This window comes from Thamnophis sirtalis, unplaced genomic scaffold (genome assembly GCF_051295495.1).
Source record: "Thamnophis sirtalis isolate CommonGarterSnake01/CBP01778 unplaced genomic scaffold, rThaSir2_p1.2 scaffold_2, whole genome shotgun sequence".
Lineage (NCBI taxonomy): Eukaryota > Metazoa > Chordata > Lepidosauria > Squamata > Natricidae > Thamnophis > Thamnophis sirtalis.
In genome coordinates this window covers 102,417,193-102,439,750 of record NW_028261382.1, presented here as the reverse complement: position 1 = coordinate 102,439,750, position 22,558 = coordinate 102,417,193, and the positions used below count along the sequence as shown (strand labels likewise).

Genomic DNA, 22,558 nt, shown 5'->3' with positions numbered 1-22,558 from the left:
GATTCTTAGCTGGATGGGAGACAGTGAGGACAGTATTAAAAAAAAGCGACTTGACAATCAGTATTTATAATAGTTGTGGCGCCAACCAGCTTCCAATGAGCAAAGTCCAGGGAAAGCAGGATTCGCTTAATGACCACTGGGTTCACTTAACAACATTGGTGATGCGCTTAACGAGCCAAGTTTTTTTTTTTTAAAAAAAGGATCGTAAAAACAAACGCACGTCACTTAATGTGCACCTCACTTAGTGATGGAAGTAGCTGTCCCCGATTGTGGTAGCAAATGCTTCCTCCACTTAGCGGCAGAATTTCTAGTCTCAATTTCGGTCACAAGTTCAGAGCTATCTGTAGTTGCCGTGAAAATGATGCTCTGTTTCCAGAATTGAAGTTTGCTTTAAAGAAGGCCTTTCATTTACATTTCCTGTGCTTCCAACTTAATTATAGTCAGTGTGATTTCTCCCCAGACTGATATGTAATTAATTCTCTCCTCCTGTCTCATTAAACGGGAAGTTTGGGAGGTCTATACAAAATACGCCCCAAGGTTTCTTGAGGCTGGAAGCTTAAATTATGCATTTCGGATTTAGCCCAAAGGTGCTTTTTCAAAAGGTAATTGGACTTTCTCTGTTGTTGTTTTTCTTTGAAGACCTCTCGCTTCTCATCCAAGAAGCTTCTTCTGTTAGAACTGAAGAATGCACAGGCTCAATAGTAGTAACTGTGAGAGGGATCTTGGAGTCCTAGTGGACAACCATTTAAATAGGAGCCAGCCGTGTGCAGCAGCTGCCAAAAAAGCCAACACAGTTCTAGGCTGCATCAACAGAGGGAGAGAATCAAGATCACCTGAAGGGTTAATACCATTTTATAAGGCCTTGGTAAGGCCACACTTGGAATACGGCATTCAGTTTTGGTCGCCACGATGTAGAAAAGATGTTGAGACTCTACAAAGAGTGCAGAGAAGAACAACAAAGATGATTAAGGCTACTGGAATTGGGTATGTTTAGCATGATGAAAAGAAGGACCAGGGGAGACACGATAGCAGGGTTTCAATATCTCAGGGGTTGCCCCCAAGAAGAGGGAGTCAAGCTATTCTCCAAAGCACCAGAAGACAGGAAAAGAATTTATGGATGGAAGATAATCAAGGAGAGACTCAACCTGGAATTAAGGAGAAACTTCCTGACAGTGAGGACAATTAACCAGTGGAACAGCTTTTCTCCAGAAGTTGTGGGTGCTTCATTACTGGGGTTTTTTAGGAGACTGGGCAGCCTGGATGACAGAGCATCTCCACAGACGCCTCCGGCTTGAGCAGGGAGTTGGACTAGATCAGTGTTTCCCAACCTTGGCAACTTGAAGATGTCCGGACTTCAACTCCCAGAATTCCCCAGCCAGCGAATGCTGGCTGGAGAATTCTGGGAGTTGAAGTCCGGACATCTTCAAGTTGCCAAGGTTGGGAAACACTGGACTAGATGACCTCCAAGGTCCCTTCCCACCTAGGATTCTACCTTCAATGCTTACCTGCCCCTCCTCCTCCTCCTCTGCTCTACAATCTCCATGCTGTAAGGACCATCTCCAAGATTTTGAAGGTCACAGCCGCCAAAGCTTATATAGAACAACACGGCGACCTTTTGCCATCGTGTTTTCTATCCCGGTTCCAATCATTTCTTAACATTTATTTAACGCGCCTCTCCTTCGCGGCTCAGAGCACCGGGATGATGGGTTACGCCGTTTCTCCCCCCCCCCCCCCACGAAAGGACAAACACTAACGTTTCTCGTGCAGCCAAACTCTTTAGTTCCCCCATCAGGGAGTCACCGAAAGCAGCGAACCCTGTGTAGAAAACGAGGCACATGCAGGAAACCAGATTTTAATAGCCACTAGGGCTGGGGGGGCAAACTGAAGGCCGGTGGGCCGGATTCGGCCCACGGGCCGGACCCAACACCCATGGGTGCTTAAATCCGCGGTGCCAGCCTGGAAATAGCAAAGGACTGCCCCCCTGCGTGCCTCTGGCAGCCGAAACAGGGCACAGGTGAAATGGTTGTTAAATTGTGGATTGGCCCCTTCCCCATTTCTGCTCCACCCCCTCCAGGAGTCCCCACATGCCCCGTTTTGGCTCCCAGGTTAAGTGCAGGGAGACCTACTACACCCAAAATGGAGTGCACGGGGGGGGGGGGATACAGGGTGGCCCTCCCCCGTGGTCCATTTTTGCTCCCAGGAGGTAGCAGGGCGGCCAATAGGTCCAAAATGAGGCATGGGAGGGATTTCGATACACACACAAACACACACACACACCACGGCCCATGTTTACTGCATGGAGGCTGCAGGGCGGCCTACTAGGACCAAAACGAGGCACGAGGGGGCGGGGGATTGTACCCCGCCTGGCCACACCCCACCATGGCCATATGTACCAGCCCGGTCATTTGGGCAGAGAACCGGTTATTAAATTATTTGAATCCCACCACTGGACTAGAGACAAAACCGAAGGGGTTCCTGGAGGGAAAGGGCCTTTCCGAGGCGAGATTAAGTGGACGAGCCAGGCAGCAAAATAAATTAATTTGTTTACTTGGGCCAAAACTGGCCTGGAACCGAATTAAGAGGTTTTTTTTTAAAAAAAAAATCCACCTTCAGGAAAATGTTTACGTCTGATAGTTAAGATCTGCCCAGCTGATTAGAAGGACGGGAGCCCAACATCTGTTGCACACCCCATTTCTGGGTCCTGTCTCCTTCGTGTCAGCCGAGCCCCTCCAAGAAAGCAAGAATGGGGGGAAAACAGAAACGAGGGCAGAAAATGCCTCTCCACACCCCCACACCCCCAGCCAGCTCGCAGCTTCCTTTGAAAGAGAGGCAATAATGAGAAAAGAAAAGCAAATATTGACCGTCGGTGGCTGGCTGGCTCTGGAGCAAACAGCTGGGTGCAACTCGGGAAGGGCAAGATTACGGAGAGCCAGGAGGCAGCCTGGCAGCAGATTTTACCACCCTGCAAAACGAACTTGCAATAATCAACGGCTTGTATGGGGTACTTTCTTCCCCACTTTTGAGTGCCCCAGGAAATTCCGGGGAAGCTGCCAACTCAGCCATTTTTTTTAAAAGGGGCAACATCTGGCCCATCGGAGATGGATGGTTCGGAGCAGTGATAAAACTCACGTTTTTAAACGGTTCAGTGGCCCTGGCTTGGTGGGCGTGGCAGGGGAAAGGATACTGCAAAATCCACGTCCCCTCCCCGCTCTGGGGCCAGCCAGGCGTGGCATTTTGCCGGCTCTCCAAAATGTCCGCTACCGGTTCTCCAGAACTTGTCAGAACTTGCTGGGTTTCACCCCTGGTTCGGAGGTTCTTTGAGCTGAGTTCCCTAGTCCTGCCACCAAGATTAACATTAGTCTGACAGCCAAGATGCAAACAACTATCTGAGAAAAGTAACGGCAAACAGCCGAATCAAGAGGTCATCAAGACCACTCCCACCAACATCGATGGGGAGAGACACTGCATAGAAGATAAGCCTTATTAATTACACCGGCCCATATTAAGAATGAAATTCTGCTACTGACTCTCAAAAGAAAGTATGTATTTACCTGGGTACATAAATAACACACATATATAAGATCTGTCTGTCTGTCTGTCTGTCTATCTATCATCTTATCTATCTATCATCTATCTATCTATCTAATCTATCTATCTATCATCTATCTATCTATCTATCTATCTATCTATCATCTATCTATCTAATCTATCTATCTATCATCTATCTATCTATCTATCTATCTATCATCTATCTATCTATCATCTATATCTATCATCTATCTATCTATCATCTATCTATCTATCTATCATCTATCTATCTATCATCTATATCTATCATCTATCTATCATCTATATCTATCATCTATCTATCTATCATCTATCTATCTAATCTATCTATCATCTATCTATCTATCTAATCTATCATCTATCTATCATCTATCTATCATCTATCATCTATCTATCCATCCATCCATCTATCTATCTATCATCTATCTATCATCTATATCATCTATCTATCTATCTATCTATCTATCTATCTATCTATCTAATCTATCTATCATCTATCTATCATCTATCTATCTATCTATCTATCTATCTAATCTATCATCTATCTATCTATCTATCTATCTATCTATCTATCTAATCTATCTATCTAATCTATCATCTATCTATCTATCTATCTATCTATCTATCTATCTATCTATCTATCTATCTATCTATCTATCTATCTATCTATCTAATCTATCTATCATCTGTCTATCTATCTGAGCAAATCAGCAGAAGTGGCAGCTGGAACCCACCCCTGACGTGTAGCCCACATATCTTCTTGGACAGGGAATTCTGGGAGTTGAAGTCCTCGCTTCTTCAAACATGCTGGTTTGGAATTCTAGGAGTTTAAATCCGCACATTTGACAGCCTGCTGCCTGGGGAATTCTGGGGGTTGATGTCCTCACTTCTTCAAGCATGCTGGCTGGGGAATCCTAAAAAGTTGAAATCTACACACTTTAAAGCATGGTGCCTGGGGAATTCTGGGAATTGAAGTCTATGCATTTTAAGCACGCCGCCTGGGGAATTCTGGGAGCATCAGTCCGCCGATCTTCAGGATATGCTAGCTGGGGATTTCTGAAAGTTGAAGCCTACACCCTTTCAAGCCTGCCGCCTGGGGAATTCTGGGAATTGAAGTCTATGCGTTTGAAAGCCTGCCACCTGGGGAATTCTGGGAGTTGAAGCCCTCACTTCATTCAAGCCTGCTGGATGGGGGAACTGCGGGAACTTGAAGCCCAGCCATCTTCAAGCGGCCAAGGGTTGAGATAGACTACTCTTGAAGGAGGCTGCTCACCGGTAGTGGAGGCGTTGTCCATCGGAGCTGTAATCGCGGTAGAGCTCGTATTCCTTCTCAAAAACTCCAGGCGGTGAAGAGCTGTGGACGAGAGTCGAGAAAAACCAGAGATTAAAGCAAGAACGAAGGTCCATCCGGGGATTTCATGCGCGCAACCTAAAAATGCAAAAGTTGGTGCAACAATTCAATCAGGACAAGATTCATCAGTCCATCTGCATTTCAAAAGCAAAGGCCCCTCTTTAGGAGGCAACAAAGGCCATATTTTGTACACAGGGGACCACTGGTTTGGAAGAGGAGTGCAAGACGCCATCTACGTCCCAATTAGCAATAGCAGTTAGACTTATATACCGCTTCATAGGGCTTTCAGCCCTCTCTAAGCGGTTTACAGAGTCAGCATATATTGCCCCCAACAATCCGATAGATAGATAGATAGATAGATAGATAGATAGATAGATAGATAGATAGATAGATGATAGATAGATAGATAGATAGATAGATAGATGATAGATAGATAGATGATAGATAGATAGATGATAGATAGATAGATAGATAGATAGATAGATAGATAGATAGATAGATAGATAGATGATAGATAGATAGATAGATAGATAGATAGATAGATAGATAGATAGATGATAGATAGATAGATAGATAGATAGATAGATAGATAGATAGATAGATAGCAATAGCAATAGCAGTTAGACTTATATACCGCTTCATAGGGCTTTCAGCCCTCTCTAAGCGGTTTACAGAGTCAGCATATCGCCCCCAACAACAATCCGGGTCCTCATTTCACCCACCTCGGAAGGATGGAAGGCTGAGTCAACCCTGAGCCTAGTGAGATTAGAACCGCCGAACTGCAGATAACAGTCAGCTGAAGTATCCTGCAGTACTGCACCCTAACCACTGCGCCACCTCGGCTCTTACTGAATTCTAATTGAACAGCCCTCTCTCACTCGAGAGGGAGGGATATGACATCGTCTCTCTCCAGTTTACAACACGGTCCTTTCAGCAGTTCCAAGAAAGTCCCATTTGCCCCACTCAGGTGACTCTGAAGAAATAGGCAAATCTCCAAGTGGCCTCAAGGACCCTCTCAAAGGATGCAAACGACCAGCTGTCTGCAAGGAATATAAATCCTTCCCTTCCCCCACCATCCAGTCAGAGCTGAAGAAGCTCCTTGGGTGAGAAGCAAAACCTCTTCGAAAGAAAAACAAGGAAGTCCAGTTTCCATTTGGAAAAAGAAAAAACCCCTTTGGGAATTCAATGCTTTCCTCGGTTTTGGCTTAAGATTTTGCAGCAAGGGGAAGCTAAGCCACAACAGCTACTCGGAGCCTTCGGTCTTAAAGAGAGGAGGGGGGGGTCTCAAAAACAGTAAACGTGAGAGGGACCTTGGAGTCAGTGGACGATCACTTAAACATGAGCCAGCCATTTTTCCCCCGGAACCAGAAATAATAAAAAAGATATTGACGTGCCCAGAAATGGACAGGATGACTCTCGAAATCAAAGCGAAGGAATATGGGATGGAATGCCACAAAATCTGGGACAAATGTTACCGATGGTTAGAAACGAAGGGAAAAGGATCAGCACAAAAAACACAGATTAGTTAAGAATTGGAAAATATGGTATTAATACTGTACGATAGGTAGGAATTGGATATATATACGTACTGATAGTAACTACATAATGAAAAGGATTAATGGGTAGGTAATTTGACTGACTACGCACGCCTGCGTAACAGATACAAATTCTTATCGCTGTAAGATCTAAGGACTCTATGGAAATGAGTGTGCTGAAATGAGTAAATTGACATTTGAAATTAGAGAACAAGAAGACGAGCAATTTTATAAGATCTGGGACTTGTTTTATCAGTGGTTGGGGGGGGAAAAGCCTGGAAATGAAAAATGCTTTACTTATGTTTTAACTGAAGGAGTTAAGTGATAATACAATTATGGTGTAAAACAGATTAACAACGATATAATGAAAGGCTGATATATATATATATATATATATATATATATATATATATATATATATATATATATATATATATATATATATATATATATATATATATATATATATATATATATACATACATATACATATACATATACATATACATATACATATACATATACATATACATATACATATATATATATGAATATATATAAATAGATGAAATAGATATAAATAGCTTGAAATAGATCTATACTAGTCTTCCTTTATTTATTTATCAGCACAAATAAAAACACAAATATAACAAAGGCAACAGTAAAAATATTGGGTTTCTGTCTGGATGGACTCTTGTGACGAGCCTAATGACAGAGAGTGGAAGTGTGACCTTCCTCCCACACTTGGGCATACCAGGGGTTGTGACTTTAAGTGTATATATATATATATATATATATATATATATATATATATATATATATATATATATATATATATATATATATATATATATATATATATATATATATATATATATATATATATATATATATATATATATATATATATATATATATATATATATATATATATATATATATATATGAATTGAATACTTTAGAACTTTTTGTTTTAAAATGGTTAAGGATAACAATGAATTTATGTATACTTGATAGAGGATTGGTGATATAATGTATAACTCTAAGTATATATTATAAAGATATCTTGTTGTTGATAAATAATTTTAATATGTCCAATGTTTTTAATGTTTACCTAATAAAAGCCTTTTTTTAAAAAAAAAATCCATGAGCCAACCATTTTTTTTTAATTTCTTGTCTGTACCCCCCTCCCCTGATTTGAATTGTGAGCCGCCCTGAGTCCCCTTGGGGAAAAGGGCGGCATATAAATGTAATCAAATCAAATCAAATCAATCAAATGTGCGGCAGCATCCAAGAAAGTGAATACAATCCTTGCTTGTGTAAACAGAGGCACAGAATCAAAACGTTCGCAGTCTTAGTATCACTTTATAAAGCCTTAGCAAGACCATACCTGGAATCCTGCATCCAATTTTGGTTCCCCCCCCCCCCCCAATTACACAAAAAAAAGATGTTGAGAGTTTGGAAAAAGTGCAAAGAACAGCAACCAAGATGATTAGGGGCCACAACAACCAGCGCAGTCTGGCTGAGGAATTCTGGGAGTTGAAGTCCACCAGTCGTCAAGTTGCCAAGGTTGGAGACCCCTCCTCCAGGAAATAGCAATGAAGCAGAAGAGCAGGTAAGCAGGTATTGCTCACCTGGCCAGTATAAAAGTGGGAACTAATATCTTTATTCTTCAACGCTTCATGGGCCATTTGGAAACCCTAGAGAAAAGGGGTAATTCTACCTCCCAGTGGGATGAGAACCCAGATTGTTATGCAGAATAGACTGGTTCAGGCCTTAAGAGCCGAGGTGGCGCAGTGGTTAAATGCAGCACTGCAGGCTACTTCAGCTGACTGCAGTTCTGCAGTTCGGCTGTTCAAATCTCACCGGCTCAGGGTTGACTCAGCCTTCCATCCTTCCGAGGTGGGTGAAATGAGGACCCGGATTGTTGTTGGGGGTGATATGCTGACTCTGTAAACCGCTTAGAGAGGGCTGAAAGCCCTATGAAGCGGTATATAAGTCTAACTGCTATTGCTATTGCTATGAGAGCGACGGGTAGGGCCTCAACTTACAACAGTCCATTTAGAGACCATTCAAAGCTGCAACAGCACTGAAAAATGTGACTTCCAACCGTTTTTCACAGTTACGACGGCTGCAACATCCCCATGGTCACGTGATCAGAATTCGGGGGGCTTGGCAACTGACTCATTTTTATGACGGTGGGCGGGGTCATGTGATCCCCTTTCTGCGACCTTCTGACGACCCATGGGGAAGCCGGATTCGCTTAACGACCATGTGACTAGCTCAACAACTGCAGCGGTCCATTTAACGACTATGGTGTTTGACAGTGGGAACCCTGGAACAGGGTTGTGTCAACGCAGGTGTTGAGTGAAAAGCTGGGGAATGAGTTTTCCTGCAGCCCCTAAAACCCAGGTGTGGCGCAAAAGGTTGTAAAGTGAGACAAAATTCACTTAGTGACTGTCGTGCTTAGCAACGGGCATTTTGGGGGCTCAATTCTCATGCCTCGTACGTCGGTTTTACTGGGCTAGTGCCTGACTGGGTAAAACCTACTGTGGGGAAAGCAGGCATGGCGTGAACCTGCTTTCGCTGTGCATAGCATGCAAAAATGTGCAAATTTTATTCCGTCCATGTATGCCTTCGCCGAGAGCATCGCACGAAGAACAGAGCTGTGGTGGGATTTTTAAACATCAGGAGGAAACGCGAAAGGCTCACCAGTGGAGGTGTTTTTCTGCTAATGAAGGAAGCAGGAATAAAGAGATGGGGGGAAAGGGGGTTTTATAGCGCAATGTTTCTCAACCTTGTCAACTTGAAGATGTCTGGACTTCAGCTCCCAGAATTCCCCAGCCAGCGAATGCTGGCTGGGGGATTCTGGGAGTTGAAGTCCAGACATCTTCAAGTTGACAAGGTTGAGAAACACTGTCCTAACCACTGCTGGGGAATTCTGGGAGTTGAAGTCCAGACATCTTCAAGTTGACAAGGCTGAGAAACACTGTTATAGCGGATGGGATGCAGCCTTCTTTAAAAACAAGCCAGGATAAAAGTTGCAATAGAAAATCAGCTCCGGCAACGAGCCTAAATTAACGGGGTCCCCGGGGCCTAACGTTTGAGACTTGCAAGGGGCACTGTGTTCGAATCCCCTCCAGTGGGTTTTTCGTTGCAGCCTCCAGAGCACTTGCGAAGAATCAGAATCAGGATAGGACTGGGAGAGGACCTTGGAGGTCCTCTAGTCCAGCCCCCTGCTCAAGGAGGAGATCCCGGCTCTTGTGGTGTCATTCCGCGCACAGCAACACTTGTGTTACTTTCTGCAGCCCGCTGCCATGAGCTACGGCAGGGGTGTGTAACCACGACAACTTTAAGCCCCGAGGAATTCAACACCCAGAATTAGCCATTAGGGAACAGAGAATAAGGGGATGGAGTTGAACGAACTCAAGATCACGTGAAAAATTAAGTGCTGTTGTTGTTGTTAATTGCGATGTTGTGTCCGACACATCCCGACCCCATGGACCACGTTCCTCCAGGCCTTCCTGTCCTCTCCCATCCTCTGGAGTCCATTGAAGCTCACAGAAGTTGCCTCCAGAAGTTGTGAATGCCCCAACACTGGAAGTCTTTAAGAAGATGTTGGATTTGTCTGGAATAGTATAGGTTTTCCTGCCTAGGCAGGGGGTTGGACTAGAAGACCTCCAAGGTCCCTTCCAACTCTGTTATTGTATTGTATTTATTGCTTCCAAAGCCTTCCAAGCAGTTCAGAGACGGAATCCTGAAGCGCAGATCGAGGCAAGAGAGGAGACCCCACTGGGGATATTAGGGGATGGAGGGGGGGGGGTTTCCTCTCCTGCTTTCAGAACATCCCATCCCATTTAAAAAATAAAATAAAATAACATTCCAAAGCCCGGCGTGTGCTCCGTCCCATTAGAGCTTAATTGCAGCCGGAGTCTCACCTGGGGCATCACCCCCTTCGATTCACGCATCCATTAAAATCTTTTTGCCAGGTGGCTTATTATGTGTAATGGAATTAAGTGCGCTTTTAAGAGGCTCTTGCAGTTTTCCAGCGCGCCTGAAATTTGTCTCTCTGTAAAACAAGGCTGGAAATGCTTCCTGGGGGTCCCGGGGGAAGTGGTCCACATCCAAGTTCTCCCCACCCACCCACCCCCCTTGCAGACAAGCTACCGTATTCCTGCCCCCGAGAATCCTCTACGTTTGACGCAATGCACGGGTTCGAATGACCAGGATAGCATCCCTGATCTCAGGCACACCCATTTCTGGCTGGGGGTGAGGGTGGGGAAATGATCTCAGATCCTGGCCTAAAATACAGGGAGGTCCTCGAGTTATGACCATGGTGGAGACTGCCTGCGACAGTCAGAACAGCCCTAAAACAGATCACTTACGGGACCGGCCTGACTTTTACAACAATGACGGTCGTAAGCGTGAATGCAAAGAAACCATTGTTTGCTTAAGTCCCAAATTTTCAGTGAACCCGTCGTAAAACGCGAAAACGACTCTGGCGAGGAAATGGGACAAACCTGCCCCCACTGTCTCGCTTACCAACAGAATTTGGTGGCTCAATTGTGGTCATAAACCGAGGACTGCCTTCATTTCAAAGACATAAACGCAGCCCAAATTCCCTCCTGCTAAAAATCCAGGCGCTTGGCAACGGACTCCAATTTACGACGCTTCCAAGGTCCCGGCATCACGTGATTCCTTTTTTGCGACCATCTGGCAAGCAAAGTCAAAGGGGGGGGTTGGTGGTGCCAGATTCGCTTAACGGCTGTGTGACTCACTTAACGACTGCAGTGATTCCCTTAACAATGGCGGCGGTAAAAGTTGTAAAATGGACAAAGCGGTGGTCGTAAGTCCGGGGCTGGCTGCATTACGAAGAAATAAAAGGCCGCCCAAATTCCCTTCTGCTAAAAAGACACGCAGAAAATCTCCGAAACGAATTCACCTTGCCAACGTAGGTTAATTCTGTATTTTAAAACATAAAACGTAAGAAATGAACCATTTTTTGGAGGGTGGGGGATCTCTCTGCAAGGCTCCCAGCGACCCCCAGCTGCAAAGGGGAATCCCCCCCACCTCACCCCATCCGACTGTTGTGGCTCACCAGCAGAGCCGGCAGAAGATTCGGACAGTGAGGTGGTTGGGGAGGAAGAGGTGGTTGAAGAGCCGAGGTGGCGCAGTGGTTAGGGTGCAGTACTGCAGGCCACTTCAGCTGACTGCTATCTGCAGTTCAGCGGTTCAAATCTCACCGGCTCAAGGTTGACTCAGCCTTCCATCCTTCCGAGGTGGGTGAAATGAGGACCCAGACTGTGGGGGCAATATGCTGACTCTGTAAACTGCTTAGAGAGGGCTGAAAGCCCTATGAAGCCGTATATAAGTCTAACTGCTATTGCTATTGCTATTGCTATTAAGATGGGCAAGTCCTGGAGTCTGGGGAAGGCTCTGAGGAGGGCTCTGTGTCGGAGGCAGAGAGGGGGCCAGGGCTGTCTGACAGTTATCAGCTGCCTTCGGAGTCAGACATCAGTGAGGCAGAAGAACAGCTGGAGCCTGTTCCCAGTGTGTGCATGCGCAGAGCTGCCAGATGAAGGGAACAGCTAAAGAACAGGGGTCGACTTGGGAGTAAAGCCACAGGTGGACGGTGAATGGCCCCTCCCAGAGGAAGTAAAAGAGGAGCGAAAGGGGAGTGGAGTTTGCAGGAGACAATCAGTTCGCTTAATTGGTTCGTGACTCTCTGAGACTCCTTGCCAAGTTTTGCAGATATCATCCTGGCAGCTCTCCAAGCCAGATAAGGTCTGTGACTGTAAATCCTCCCTCGAAAGACTTTGCTGGATGGGAATGAGCAGAATTCAGAGACAATTAATCAAAGGTTTTTTTTTGTCGGGACAAGGAGTTTGCTTCACGCTCTCGAATCCCACCACCAACCCTGCCCCATTGCCTCCTGCTCTGCTTCTCTTTTGGCTTAAAAGAGTTTAGCAAAGCGCCAAGAAGGCTGGAAGGGGGGGGGACGCACAGCCGCCCTGTGACAGGGGAAAGCAGAAGACCATCAAGAGCTGTCAGGACTCTCCGTTCTGCCAGGAAGAAGCTGTCGGCACGTGGCAGAAGGGGGGGGGGAGAGGGGCGCACTGATGCTCCGCAGTCCGCTTGACCTTCTACGGTCCGATAATTGCCTGCATTTTAGACCACTAAGCAGGCTCCCTCTGCCTTGGATATATCAAGATGCAATTTTCAGCATCGGTGGAGACTGGCACGCCTGACATTATCTGGAGAGAGCACTGGCTGGGGAAGCACATTTTAGGATACCGGGGAGAAAAGAGCTGCTGGAGGAGACCCTTCACCATTTCTGACCGATGGCAGTCCAGTCTCTTCTGGAAAGCCTCCAGTGATGAAGCTCCCACAACTTCCAAAGGCAACTTCTTGTTCTCACTGTCAGGGAAGTCCTCCTTATTTCCAAGTTGAATCTCTCCTTGGTTGGTTTCCATCCATGATTCCTTTCCTGGCCTTCAGGTGCTTTGGAGAATAGCTTGACCCCCTCCTCCTCTCTGTGGCAGCCCCTCAAATGTTGGAAGATGCTCTCCTGTCTCCCCTGGTCCTTCTCTTCACTAGACTAGCCAGGCCCAGTTCCTGCAACCATTCATCGTATGTTTTAGCCTCCAGTCCCCTAATCATCTTGGTTGCTCTTCTCTGCACTCTTTCCAGAGTCTCAATATCCTTTACAGATTAACAGAGTTGGAAGGTACCTTGTAGGTCATCTAGTCCAACCCCCAAGCCAAGCAGGAGACCCTACACCATTTCTGACAGATGGCAGTCCAGTTTCTTCTTGAAAGCTTCCACTGATGAAGCTCCCACAACTTCCAAAGGCAACTTCTTGTTCTCACTGTCAGGAAAGTCCTCCTTATTTCCAAGTTGAATCTCTCCTTGGTTGGTTTCCATCCATTGTTCCTTGCCCGGCCTTCGAGTGCTTTGGAGAATAGCTTGACCCCCCCTCCTCTCTGGGGCAGCCCCTCAAATATTGGAAGATGCTATCATGTCTCCCCTGGTCCTTCTCTTCCCTAGACCAGCCATGCCTAGTTCCTGCAAACGTTCTTCCTATGTTTTATCCTCCAGTCCCCTGATCATCTTGGTTGCTCTTCTCTGCACTCTTTCTGGAGTCTCCACATCTTTTTATAGTGTGGAGAGCAAAACTCGATGCACTACTCCAGGTGTGGTGTTACTAAGGCTTTAAAGCGTGGTTTTAATACCTCCCTTGATCTCGAGTGTGTGTTTCCCTCTGTTAATGCAATTTAGGGTTGCATTATACCAGTGTTTCTCAACCTTGGCAACTTGAAGATGTCCGGACTTCAACTCCCAGAATTCCCCAGCCAGCATTCGCTGGCTGGGGAATTCTGGGAATTGAAGTCCGGACATCTTCAAGTTGCCAAGGTTGAGAAACACTGCCCTAGACCATTTCAGACATATGGAGGTCCGATCTCTTCTAGAAAGCTTCCTGGGATGGAATGCCTACAACCGCTGGAGGAAGTGCGCTCTTACTGAAGGCCTTTTAAAGCAGTAACAATTCATCACCCACCATCTCCAGGTTAATGGCTCAAAGGCATCCAGCCGGCTTTCACGCCTACAGCGAGACTAGAACTCACCGTCTCCTGGGGATGGGCCCAATGTCAAACATCAACTTTCGTGCTTAAGACAATACTAGAACTCACCATCGCCTGAGGATTGGCCCAATGTCACCCATCAACTTTGTGCCTAAGACAATACTAAAACTCACCGTCTCCTGGGGATCGGCCCAATGTCACTCATCAACTTTCGTGCCTAAGACAATACTAGAACTCACCGTCGCCTGGGGATTGGCCCAATGTCACCCATCAACTTTCGTGCCTAAGACAATACTAGAACTCACCGTCGCCTGGGGATTGGCCCAATGTCACCCATCAACTTTCGTGCCTAAGACAATACTAGAACTCACCGTCGCCTGGGGATTGATTGGCCCAATGTCACCCATCAACTTTCGTGCCTAAGACAATACTAGAACTCACCGTCGCCTGGGGATGGGCCCAATGTCACCCATCAACTTTCGTGCCTAAGACAATACTAGAACTCACCGTCGCCTGGGGATTGGCCCAATGTCACCCATCAACTTTCGTGCCTAAGACAATACTAGAACTCACCGTCGCCTGGGGATTGATTGGCCCAATGTCACCCATCAACTTTCGTGCCTAAGACAATACTAGAACTCACCGTCGCCTGGGATGGGCCCAATGTCACCCATCAACTTTCGTGCCTAAGACAATACTAGAACTCACCGTCGCCTGGGGATTGGCCCAATGTCACCCATCAACTTTCGTGCCTAAGACAATACTAGAACTCACCGTCTCCTGGGGATTGGCCCAATGTCACCCATCAACTTTCGTGCCTAAGACAATACTAGAACTCACCGTCTCCTGGGGATTGGCCCAATGTCACCCATCAACCTTCGTGCCTAAGACAATACTAGAACTCACCGTCTCCTGGGGATTGGTCCAATGTCACCCATCAACTTTCGTGCCTAAGACAATACTAGAACTCACCGTCGCCTGAGGATTGGCGCAATATCACCCATCAACTTTGTGCCTAAGACAATACTAGAACTCACCGTCGCCTAGGGATTGGCCCAATGTCACCCATCAATTTTCGTGCCTAAGACAATACTAGAACTCACCGTCGCCTGGGGATTGGCCCAATGTCACCCATCAATTTTCATGCCTAAGACAATACTAGAACTCACCATCGCCTGGGGATTGGCCCAATGTCACCTATCAACCTTCATGCCTAAGACAATACTAGAACTCACAGTCTCCTGGTGATTGGCCCAATGTCACTCATCAACCTTCGTGCCTAAGGCAGGACTAGAACTCACCGTCTCCTCGTTTCCAGCCTGGTGCCTTCACCACCAGACCAAACTGGTCATCGCCCTGGAAGCTAAAGAGGGCATGGTGTTGATTATCAGTGAAACCCCACTGAACGCCTCTTGTTCCTTTTGCCCAACACAGCGTGGGCACACACACCGTGGGCCTCTTCGAAGGCAGTGTCACCTAATGGCAACTAGGGAAGGTGCCTTTCGTGTCCGAGCGGCAGGTCCTTAAAAGCATCCCTTTTCTCCTCGCACGAGACCCAGACGATTCCTCCACATTCTGAAAAGCTTTCAAAACTAGGCTATTCACCTCTGGCAATGGGTCAAAATATTACGCTGGATTACTACATCTGTAGACAAAGGAAATATCCTTTTGACCCCGGCTGCGTTGTATTAATGCTATCGTGCCTATATTTTTTTTAAAAGGGGGGGGAGGATTTTTATTGTTAAACCCTAATTTACTATTAACCCCCCACAGGATTGTAGAATCAACAGGGGCAGCCACACAAACTGTTTATAAATGAACAATAAATACATATTTCAATTTGGACCTTGGTTGGTGTGTATTCTCTTCTGTCTATTCAATTCTTGTGCTGAATATTTTATTGAGGGAGGCTGGTTTTGAAGGACAGTTGAGTGTGGATTAGAACCAGAAGAGATCGGAAGGGACCTTGGAGGTCTTCTAGTCCAGCCCCCAGCTCAAGCAGGAGACCCTATTCCGTTTTTAGACAAAGGACTGTCCAATCTCTTCTTGAAAGCCCTCAGTGATGAAGCACCTACAACTTCTGGAGGCAAGCAGTTCCACGGGTTAATTGTTCTCACTGTTAGGAAGTTTCTCTTTAATTCCAGTTGCTTCTCTTTGTAGTTTCCATCCATTGTTTCTTGTCCTGCCCTCTGGGACTTTGGGATATAAGTTGACCCCCCCTCCTCTTCTTTGGGGCAGCCCCTCAAATACTGGAATGCTCCCCCATCATGTCCCCCCAAGTCCTTCTTTTCTCTAGATCGACCAAACCCAAATTTTGCAACCAAATCTTGCAATCCTCTGATTGGAGAACTGAAGGAAGGACCATCAATAATCTGCATGATGTGAAATGAAGTTACTCCTGACAGTTGGAAATGCGAAGAGTTGGCCAACTCTAGTCATAAAATCATGGAGCACAGTGAAGAAACGGAACTAAGACGGAATGCCAAGAAGACCAAATTAATAAAGTTGGCTATCAGCCTTAAAATGGACAAAAAATGATACAGTAGATTTGGAATACAGCATCCAGTTTTGGTCACCACAATGTAAAAAAAGATGTGGAGACTCTAGAGCACGGGTGTCCAAACTTGGGAATTTTAAGACTTGTGACTTCAACTCCCAGGAAGGGATTACAAGAGAGTAAATTATGCTGGCTGGGGAATTCTGGGAGTTGAAGTCCACAAGTCTTAAAGTTCCCAAGTTTGGGGATCTCCGATCCAAGAGGACAGATTGCAGAGGGAAGGGATTACAAGAGAGTAAATTATGCTGGCTGGGGAATTCTGGGAGTTGAAGTCCACAAGTCTTAAAAGTTCCTAAATTTGGGGATCTCCGATCTAAGAGGAGAGATTGCAGAGGAAGGGATTACAAGAGAGTAAATTATGCTGGCTGGGGAATTCTGGGAGTTGAAGTCTTCAAGTTCCTAAGTTTGGACATCCTTGTCCTAGAAAGAGTGCAGAGAAGATCAACCAAGAGGATTAGTGAACTGGAGGCTAAAATATACTGGTAGTCCTTGACTTACAACAGTTCATTTAGTGACCATTCAAAATTACAAGGGTGACTTAGGAACCAATTTTTCACAGGGCCGTTTCAGCCTCCCCAATGGCCGTGGGATCAAAATACAGATGCTTGGCAAGTGGCTCCATATTTATGACGGTTGCAGTATCCTAGGGTCATGTGATGCGACTTTCTGACAAACCAAGTCAATGGGGAATCCGGATTCACTTAACAACCAGGTTACTAACGTGACAATGGCAATGATTCCCTTAACAACGGTGGCAAGAAAAGTCCTAAAATGGGGCAAGCTCACTCAACAAATGTTTCACTTAGCAACATAAACATTTGGGGCCATAACTCAAATGGTTACAGGAATTGGGTATGTCTCATGTAATGAAAAGAAGGACTAGGGAAACATGATAGCATCTTCCAATATCTCAGAGGTTGCCACAAAGAAGAGGGCTCAATCTATTCTCCAAGGCACCTGAGGGTAGAACAAGAAGCAATGGGTGGAAACTAACCAAGGAGAGAAGCAACTTAGAACTGAGGAGAAATTTCCTGATAGTTAAAACAATTAATCAGTGGAAGAGAAGTTGCCTCCAGAAGTTGTGAATGCCCCAACACTGGAAGCCTTTAAGAAGAGGTTATATAGCCATTTGTCTGAAACGGTATAGGGTTTCCTGCCCGAGCAAGGGGTTGGACTAGAAGACCTCCAAGGTCCCTTCCAGCTCTGCTATTCTATTTCTACTCCTTTTTCCTTACCTCTTCATTCTCCTTTCTTCTTCCTTTCCCTCTTTCCTTCTTTTTTTCTTCCTTGCTGTTCTAAGCTGCTTTCTAAACATGGAGTTCATGAACGAATGAATGAAAGGAAGGAAAGAAGGAAGGAAAAAAGAAAGAATCAAAGAAGGAAGGAAGGAAGGAAAGAAGGAAAGAAGGAAAGAAAGAAAGAAAGAAAGAAAGAAAGAAAGAAAGAAAGAAAAAATAAAAGGAAGGAAGAAAAAAAGAAAGAATCAAAGAAGGAAGGAAGGAAGGAAAGAAAGAAAGAATAAAAGGAAGGAAGGAAAGAAAAAGAAAAAAGAAAGAATCAAAGAAGGAAGGAAGGAAGGAAGGAAGGAAGGAAGGAAGGAAGGAAGGAAGAAGAAAGGAAGGAAAGAAAGAAAGAAAGAAAGAAAGAAAGAAAGAAAGAAAGAAAGAAAGAAAGAAAGAAAGAAAGACAGGGATTTTCAGTAGAAAAAGCTCCCCCACCCCTCCATCTCTGGCCGCAGATTTTCCAGGCACTCTCTGTGTCCCAGTTACACCTCCCTCCTTCTCCCAACCTTGTAGGAATAAATTGCCTTATAATTGCACGGAGAAGTGAAAAAGTCTTCCCGAGGATAATCAGCTAAATTTAGAGACCTATTCGGAGACGGGCGCACGGAACCTGCGGTCCTGGCTCGGCCACAGCGAGCTGTTAATTTCCCACCGGTTTAATTTGTGGCAAAGGAATGCAGCCCCCTGCAAGAGGCTGGCCTTAGTCCTGAACCTGGGGGAGGGGCATTAGAGGAGCCTCCCCCCCCTCCTCCCCCAGACCCCCTGTTTTTTACTCAACGTGCAGAGTTCAGCCGGCGGTGCAAATGTTCCCCCCTCGAAACATTTTCTCCCACGCTGGTAGCCAGGCAGGAAATTGTTCAGGTCAAAAAATGCACAAGGCAAGGAATGACTCAGAAATGAAGATAATAGGTGTTTTTCTTCCCTCCAGGCCTGGATGAGCCCCGGATATCTTCGGGTTTAGAAAAGAAGCAGAAATACACCTTTCTTAAAATACAACTGCCTGTAACCGCGGTGCCAACTCGTCTCTGAAAATAATTTCCCTTTCCACTAGAAGTAGAAATTACGGTCAGCATCAACCGCCCTGCTTCCTTTTCTCCTAACCTGGTCTGTTAGTCCTCAACTTACAGCGGTGGGTATAGTGACCCTTTTTTAAAAAAAAATATACTTTTTATTTTCCATTTTCATAACATACAATCGCATGTATACTATTACGTAGCCAATATCCTATTGTATATAAGTAGTAATTACATCAGTTCCTCTTGCCATCAATGCCCAGAAAGATAAAAACCCATTATTGGCTCTTCTGCTCTCCATACACCTCTTCCTTCTTCCTCTCTCCTACCTCCTTTCTTCCCTCCATCATCCTTTTCTACTCTACTTCCCCTTCCTTTCTCCTTCTCCTCTCTCTTCATTCCACTCCTCCTTATCCTCCTCATCTTCCCCCTTCACCCTCTCTCCTATCCCTCTCTTCCTATCTTTCTTCTCTCCTCTGTTTCCCACTCTTCCTCTTATTGGTGTATTTCAGCTTCTGAGCAAACTCCATTCTTTGTTGATGGTATTTATGCTTCCATATCCATAGAAAGTTTTTATTTTCCATTTCATAACATACAATCACATGTATACTATTACATAGCCAATATCCTATTGTATTAAGTAGTAATTACATCAGTTGCTCTTGTCATCATCTCCCAGAAAGATAAAAACCCATTATTGGCTCTTCTGCTCTCCATACACCTCTTTCTTCTACCTCTCTCGTACCTCCTTTCTTCCCTCCATCATCCTTTCCTACTCTACTTCCCCTTCCTTTCTCCTTCTCCTCTCTCTTCATTCCACTCCTCCTTATCCTCCTCATCTTCCCCCCTTATTCTCTCTCCTATCCCTCTCTTCCCATCTTTCTTCTCTCCTCTGTTTCCCACTCTTCCTCTCCTTGGTGTATTTCCGCTTCTGAGCAAACTCCATTCTATGTTGATGGCATTTATGCTTCCCTATCAATATACTTAACATATCTTAGTTTTAAAGAAAAAATAAGAGAAGACAGTATACATGTGCAATCATATTGCTTTAAAATCTAACACCCCTCGTCAAGCCTACTATACATCCCTCCTTCCCCCCCTACCCCCCTCTGCCTTCCCTCCCCGAATAGAATGTATAGTGACCTTTTGAAGTAACAACCTGGCCTGGAAGTCCTCAACTTACAACGGTTTGTTTAGTGACTATTCAAAGGAACCACGGTCCGGGGGAAAAAGGGGGACTCACGATGTTTTTCACACTGGCAACCGTTGCGAGAAAACCCGACAGTCACCTGATCAAAAAGACTTTGCAACTGGCATCCCCCCCCAGGGCCACGCGATTCCCTTTGCAACCAAAAGCCAAGTCAAAAGGGGAAGCCTGATTCACTTAACAACCGTGCTACTCATTTACCACCTGCAATGATTCACTGAACGGGGGGCCATGAAATGTGACAAAGCTCGCTTAATTTCTCGCTTAGCAACCGTTGCAAGAAAATGGGGCAAATCTCCCTTAACTGTCTCGCTTAGCAGCAGAAATGTGCGGGCCAGTCGTAGTCGTAAGTCCAGAGCGAGCTGTACAATACAATGAAATGGACACAGCCCCAAATTTCTCTTCTGCTAAAAATTCAGACACTTTGGCCAATGGCTCGTGTTTATGACGGCCCGGTGGGGAGGGGGGGAGGCTACTCTAACCCTAACCTTTGGTGACCTTCTGACAAGCCAAGTCAATGGGGGGAGCCGGATTTGCTTAACGACCGTGTTACTAACTTAAGAACTGTGCTGATTCACTTAAGAACGGTGGCGAGAAACGTAGCAAAATCGGGCAAAATCAGCCTCATTTAGAAATATAAATACTTGGGGCCAATTTCAGTCATAAATCAAGGAGTACCTGTGTTCTGTGCTCACCCTCCGGAGTCCCCCAACTGGCCACCTTTTGAGGGATCCCCTTCCTTTTGCTAACAAGTTCTCACCCCATAAGCGCTGGGTATGGGAAAAGACCACAATCCCCCCTGGAAAACACCTGTTGCTCCTTCCTCCCTCCTCGCCCCCCCTCCCCCACCCCCGCTGGTGGTTAATTACTCCTGGCACAGATCTGATAATTGCTATTATTAATTATATTAATGAGCCGCTGCTCGGAGCCCCCAAGGGATGGTGCGGCAAAGATAGCGCCTTCTAATCTTCAAAGAGCGAAAAAGCCTTCGTTCTTTCCGAAAAAGAAGAAAGAGAGAGAGAGAGAGATGGGGAATAAGGGGGATTTACATGGAATGAAAAGGGGGGATTATTACATACTTCGGGGCCGTTTGGGTTAATTTAAAAACTGGGCCTTTTTTGCTGGTTAAAGGGGAGAAGCAGAAGATTGGGAGAAAATCGGGGCGAGGCATTGAAGGACGATTGGTTGGGTCATATTTTAAGAGTGAGAAATTGTTCCAGATGAATTTATTTGGCTGGGAACAAAGTTTGGTTTTGCCTCATCCTCAAAATACTTCCTTCCCCCCGCCCCCTCTTTTTGGGGGGAGGTAGATTTTCTTTTCCGTCCTTTTTAAGATTTTTTTAATGTCCTTTTGTATTTTATTTTGCATTTCTGGTCCTCGCCCTATGACCACCATTGAGCCACAAATTCCCACTCCTAAGCAATAGCAATAGCAATAGCAGTTAGACTTATATACCGCTTCATAGGGCTTTCAGCCCTCTCTAAGCGGTTTACAGAGTCAGCATATCGCCCCCAACAATCCGGGTCCTCATTTCACCCACCTCGGAAGGATGGAAGGCTGAGTCAACCCTGAGCCGGTGAGATTTGAACCGCTGAACTGCAGATAACAGTCAGCTGAAGTGGCCTGCAGTGCTGCACCCTAACCACTGCGCCACCTCGGCTCCTAAGCAAGAGGAGTTGTTAGCGAATTTCCGTCCCGTTTTACGACATGTTTGTGTTGTTAAGCGAATGACTACGGCGGTTATATTAGTGACACGGTTGCTAAGTGAATCTCAGCTTACAACCATCCGTTTGGCGATTGTTCAAAGTGACATCACTGAAAAGGGGGACGTGCGACCGTTTTTCACACTTACGACTGTTGCGGCGTCCCCAGCGTCACATGACCAAAATTCGGAGGCAACTGGCTCATCTTTATGACGACGTCAGTATCAGTGGGGATCACGCAATCGCGTCTTGAGTCCTTCTAACAAGCAGAGTCAATGGAAGCCAGATTCACTTAGCAACCATGTGCCTCACTTAACAACTGCAACGATATCCTCAATAACTGTGGCATGAAAGGTTGCAGAAGGGAGCAAAACTCACTTAACAAATGAGTCACTTAGCAACGTAACTTTGAGGCTCGATTGTAGTCGTAATTTGAGGACCTACCTGTATTTTAAAATCCGACTGGACACTACGTAGAGTCGCTACCTGAGTGAGAAGGGCACTTCGAAAACGTGAAAAACAAATACCTTAAAAGGCTAAAGCTCTGGTTTTAGAGCCATGGCAGCGTAGCGGTTAGAATGCAGCATTGCAAGCGGAGTCTGCCCACTGCCAGCAGTTCGATCCTGACCGGCTCAAGATGGACTCAGCCTTCCGTCCTTCCGAGGTCATTAAAATGAGGACCCAAATTGTTGTGGGCAAGAGGCTGACTTTGTAAACCGCTTAGAGAGAAAGAAGGAGGGAAGGAAGATTAAGGGCTA

General features: G+C 45.6%; 1 protein-coding gene across 1 annotated transcript in view; it reads right to left on the bottom strand.

Moving 5' to 3' along the window:
• ARHGAP39 (Rho GTPase activating protein 39) overlaps positions 1-4,974 on the bottom strand; it is a 49,552-nt gene extending 44,578 nt beyond the window's left edge. Inside the window, exon 1 of the mRNA XM_087703537.1 lies at positions 4,841-4,974. Coding sequence (XP_087559663.1) covers positions 4,841-4,974 — 134 coding nt within the window. The remainder of the gene's footprint in view (positions 1-4,840) is intronic.
• Between the last annotated feature and the right edge of the window lie 17,584 nt (positions 4,975-22,558).